Source organism: Nanorana parkeri, unplaced genomic scaffold (assembly GCF_000935625.1).
Source record: "Nanorana parkeri isolate BGI_ZX_2015 unplaced genomic scaffold, ASM93562v1 scaffold151, whole genome shotgun sequence".
NCBI lineage: Eukaryota > Metazoa > Chordata > Amphibia > Anura > Dicroglossidae > Nanorana > Nanorana parkeri.
The window spans coordinates 2,012,434-2,018,149 of record NW_017306419.1 but is presented as its reverse complement, the minus strand read 5'-3'; the positions used below and the strand labels follow the sequence as shown (position 1 = coordinate 2,018,149).

Here is a 5,716-nt window from a genome sequence, read left to right as displayed (position 1 = left end):
CCCCCCCCCCCCCCCTCTGCATTTCTGAGTGGCTGTGTGACCCAGACCTGTCTATGGCGCTATTATTTGTAAAATACATGTGTTCATATTTTAATTTCCAAGACGAAACTTATAATTAGAAATGTATAGAGAATATATGGCAAATCTTTCAGCTGTCCAACTTTAATAGTGATAGGAGAGTCATGGTTGCCTGGAGAAAACATTGGTGGTCCTTGGTGGAACATGTCACTGACTCGTCTGAGGGTCAGTGGCTTTGCTTTAAAAATAACTAACACTTTTTATAAGAAAATAAGTGGAAGAGAGTGTGGCTGTCGGCCCAAATTGCTACCAGAGGAAGTCAGAACATGCTGAAGAGTGTCAAAGTTGGGGTTAGTGCACCATGCCTGCTTTGTACGATTTGAGGGAAATGTGGTTTTTGTTTGAGGTGCTTTTATTTACATTGCCTTGTATGGTGGAGGGGAAAAAAATTCTGATGCAGTTAAATGGGACATTTTACATTAAACCTTTAAGCAAAGCACATGCAGCAATAAAAACAAGAGAAGAAGGCTTCATAAGATCCAAATCAAAAACTAAAAATACTGCATTCCAAATCCTTCTGAAGTGTTTTTGAAAAAACCCATGTCATACAAAAAAATACAAATGCCAACTGTGGCAGTGCATGGCAATGCCACGGCGTAGTATGGCAACTTTGGCACCCAGGACTCTCAGCCAGAGGGGCCAGAATGTGAACCATTTTATAAGGAAGAGCCTGGCTTTTCAGATTCTTCCAGGTTTTCCTAATTGTAGCTGGGATCTGGAGATTTCTTAGAGCTCTGGGTGGGATGAAATCTCCAGTCCTGTGGCCAGGTGTTGCCAATGACCAGCCTGGGCTGATCAGGCGGCTGAGAGCAGCCTCATTAGGAAGCCAGCTCAGAGGGGAGTTGTGGGTGTGCAGGAGGCACATGGTCACAGACAGACTCTGCCGTGTGCGCAAGCACAGGTGACACAGTCAGGAAGGCTGGGAGAGGTCAAGAGGGTTGGTGACCCTGAGATACCCGTCGGAGAGACAGAGAGCGACAGTGACCCATAAGGGGTGAATACTGAACCGCTTGGAGCTGAGGAAAGCTGCTGAGGACTGTATTGACAGAGAAATATGGTAAAGTCCTGGGATTATCACACTGGGAGTGTATGGGACAGCCAGATGTCGATGAGACCAAATCATAATGTTTTGATGAAAGTCTAAAGAACTGTTCTTTTTCATTTATCATGGATTGTTGACCTTTTGACTGAATGAAGACTGTCGTTTTTATGTTAAAGTCGGCTTCAGGGGTGGTCACTTAACGCTCACCAGTGGGCTATATTCCCCAAACTACCACACCATGTACATTAAAGATGGCCACGGGTTAGAATTTGATGGTACTATTTTTTTTAGAATTCCCATAAACTGTGTATTGCAAGGTCCACCTAACTGAATGCACTGTTTAGGTGGGCTTTTGCACTTGTGTACCTAAAGGATATTAAAGTGACATTAAACCCTCAGATTTTTTAATATTAAACAATACTGTAATGTGTGACTTACTGTAATCCATGGTTGTTTCCCTTCTCTTTGCTGCTCTTCCTTTTAAATCTGTATCTGTTCTCATGCTGGGCAGAACTTCTGTTTTGAAGCAGACTGACTTGTCTCAAGAATAGATATATGGTGTCTGTGTATAGGTTTGTAACCTGAGCCAGCACTACAGGAAGAGGCCCTGAGCTGCAAAGGGAAGTTCTCCCCAAGCATGAGAAGACATGAGGATTTAAAAAGGAAGAGCAGCAAAGAGAAGGGAAACAACAATGGATTACAGTAAGGCACACATTACAGTATTGGTTTATGTTAAAAAATCTGAGGGTTTAATGTCACTTTAATCTGAAATTGCAGTTTGATTACAACATGCGGCCCCAGCTTATCTTTTCCAAACTGGTTTGAAATCCACAAGCACCTGTAATCTTTTTCTTTGGACTTCAAAAAATACACTTTGGTCATATGTGACATTTTGCATTTATCTTGTGCACCCGGCTACCCTATTAGCCCACATATTACAGTTGTCAATATCCTCTTTTTCTATAAGGACCTTTAACAGACCAGTTTCTGATCACTGCTTCAAGCACCCCCCTCTCTCTAAACACATTGCAATTTAGAGATTCTACAAGATGGATTTATAATTACATTTTGCACAAAAATCAAATGAGAAGCTCATTGAATGTACCAGTGCAATATTTCACAAAGCCTAGAATAAAGTAAAAGACCTCTACCACTATGAAGTCTCAAACTGACTTTATTTATTGCCTGGAGTTATTCTTTATTCAAGTATTAGAACAAGACAAGAGCCGGAATCCTTGATGTTCTTCCAGGTGATAGGCCACTAAACTTTGCAGTGTAACAGAAATGCTGAAAGATACATGAAAACGCAGAAAATATTTACTTTGAGAATAGTCACGTTTCATCTGTAACCAGATGATCCATTATTCATAAAGTTGGACTTCTAGAATGGTGGGAACATGAGCATGTGTAAATTGTGTTCGTTTTGTTTTGGAACCTGCACACTCTTGGTCCATTATACAGATATTAAATATCAAACTTTTTTTCTGAAAAGCCAAATGAGCCTTGTTTTCACTGGCTAGCGCGCAGCTTTAAATCACAAAAGACAGTCTACAATGATGCTTTTATTTCTCCAAAAAGGTTAATAAAATTCTCCTTACTAACCAATGGACAACTTCTCAGAACATTCTCCTGATTGCAAATACATTATTCACTTAAGTGTTTTTTTTAGCAGTTCTTAGGAACTGGGCAACAGATCAGAGGCAATGAAATGATAGCGTGTACCTTCCAATACTTTGTCTTTTGATTGCACTCTAGATCAAAGTTAAAAGGTATTTTAACATTATATTAGTGGTCGAGTGCTGTCAGAACCAGGAAAAGGAAAAAAAAAAAACCTGACGAAACAATTTAAGACTAAACTTACATATCCAGAAAGAAATGTCGGTTCACTAGAGGATTAATAGCCTAATATTTTCAGTGTCAGTGCATGCTATCCCTAAACACTAAAGTCATCTGTTTGAAGAAATCCCTGTTCACCGCTACAAAAGGAAAAACATCAGTGATTGCCAAATGCTGCTAAACAACACACAGAGGAGCTCTCCTAAAACAGCATCATTTGTTTTCTAGCTGGACCTCCAGTCTCTTGTTGCCTAAAGCTGAACAGACAAATTAAATTAAGTAATGTCAGAAATATCCATGTAAACAGCTAGAGAATAGTCAATCAGCAGTTCTCACATCAAGATGTTTCCAGGATGTACAAAGCAGCTTATTTTACTACAAAACCACAAACTGCAGATGTATGTAATAATACAGAACACTCCTCCTTTTATCCAACTGGAAACCAACAACTCTAACAGAAATGTTGTATGATAATATATGATACACACACCCTATAAAACTGTTTTCCAGTGCAAGTTTAAAGACGTCTGTAGAGCTGCAACAGTACCACGCCAAGCTTGCTCCCGTGATGGACTACAATCTTAACACAAACTAGTCGTCAATCACTGGAGCCTTTTTTTTTTTTATCCGATTAACCGATTAATCGAACTTAATAATCGGCCAACTAATCGATTATGAAAATAATCGTTAGCTGCAGCCCTAGACGTCTGTGACAAATGAAGAAGGAGGGCATGGTTGCAGTATTACATGTATTACAGTATTACATGGTTGTAATACTGTAGAAATTACTTTTTGTATTAAAGAATTACTCCAAGGAAAACCTTTTAAGCCCTGCAGTGGGGCTACCCCCGCACTGCAAGGATTAACTCCCCATGTGTGTCTAGGTGCTAACAAAACCAAAAAAAATTGCCCTATCTAACAGTACGTGTTAAAAAAAAAGACCTCTGTTTTTAGACAGGGCAAATTTGTTTTGTTGCAGGATAGCTGGTAAGTGTGCTGGGAAATTTCTGTGTTTTGTATTAACCCGGAAACATGTACCATGTCTTGAATTTTACTAAAAGAAACTTGCAGCAACCTTGAAAAAATATAAAAATTGCAAAAAGATAAAAAGGAAAAAATAAATCTCTGTTATTTTTTTGGTGTATTTTTTAAACAAGGTTTGGCAATATAAAAGTAGGCGTTTAGATAGAAAATCAAAAAAGAAGCAGTAAGCAAGAATTTTTATATTTATTTGACATATAACAACAACAAAATAAACAAAAAAAACAAAAAACAAAAAACCACAAACAAAACACTTTAACATGTGTAATTATTAGGGATGCACCGATGCCGGTATTTCGGTATCGAGTAACGATATTTTTTCCTGGTACTCGCCGATACCGAATACTGGAAGTCCCATTTAGGAAGCCAGGTGGCGTGTAAAGACTCGCCACCCGGCTTCCCGATTACGAGGGAAGCCGTCCCCATGTTATGTGGCTACCTGAAATGCCTATAAGCTCTAAAAAAGTTCTTAGTAAATATAATTACCAAGGTGGGATCCTGCCAGCTGAGAGTTTTCCTTTCTGTCCTTCAAACAGCAACTTGTTTGCTGCCAACACTGGATTTTTTATACCTTAAAATACAAAAGAGATCAAAATAATTAAAAGTAAATATTAAATATCACAACGTTGTAATATTTACACTTAAAACGTCTGAAGCATCAGATATCCCAACATTTTGTCAGTCTGACAAAATGCATAAAAGGGTTCACAATGCCAGGTAAACCATGCCTAGCAGACGCAAACAATTGAATGTAAAGAGAGAGACCGGGATTGTTTTCATTGTGTCTCCATCTGCTTTCCATTTACGTCACATGTACATCTATAGCTTCCAGATTTTATGAACTTTTGTAACGTCTCAATTTACTAACATCATGTTCGCAATTGGAAAAAAAAAAGTCATCCTGCTAAAGCTATTGCCTGCATCCAACTATTGTGAACATGGATTCTCAGAAGTTGGGTTCACAAAACATTGCTCAACAGGGTGGGAATGAGAATTTCAATTCTGTAACATTAGCTCTGAGAAACTCTGCCACGTTGATCCACGAACACAGCAAGATTGAACTTAAGACAAAACAAAACCATGCAGAAGAAGGCTGCCACAAATTAAGGTTATTATTTCAAATTAGGTTATTATTATGTTAATACATATTTTATATATTTAAAAGGAAATCAAACCTAATGAAATCATGAACTTTCTGAACAGTTTAATGTTTTCTCATGCTTCAGAAGGGTCCACTGTGCACTTCTTAAAATGCCTAAATCCCAAATCAAGGCTAAACTGTTTTGGTCAAAGTGGGGAGTAGAACCCCTGTCAGGTTTTTATTCTAGTCTGTGTTCCTATATGTAAAAACATCTTGTTGACTTGTGTTCCAAATGATACAGATGACTGAATATCAGTAAAAATGTGGTACCCTCCATATTTAAATATATGCGGACTTCTTAAAAAAATTTAACACATTTAATATACAAAAAGATATATAAGAATGGAGAATAGCTCAACCAGTTGACATCCGCGGTGTTAAACCCCCTTCCCATCCAGGCCATTTTTCAGTATTCAGCGCTGCGGTACTTTAACTGACATTTATTCCGTCATGCAGCGCTGTACTGAAATGAATTTTATACCCTTTTTTGGGGACAGATAGAGCTTTCTTTTGGTGGTATTTATTCACCACTGGGGGTTTTATTTTTTTACTATATTAAGGAAAAATTACCGAAATTA

General features: G+C 38.2%; 1 protein-coding gene across 1 annotated transcript in view; it reads right to left on the bottom strand.

Annotated features, from left to right (window-relative positions):
* Positions 1-5,716, bottom strand: part of TASP1 (taspase 1) — a gene marked incomplete at its 3' end in the record, with an annotated part of 90,428 nt that overhangs the window by 61,839 nt on the left and 22,873 nt on the right. Inside the window, exon 6 of the mRNA XM_018554265.1 lies at positions 4,484-4,568. Coding sequence (XP_018409767.1) covers positions 4,484-4,568 — 85 coding nt within the window. The remainder of the gene's footprint in view (positions 1-4,483; positions 4,569-5,716) is intronic.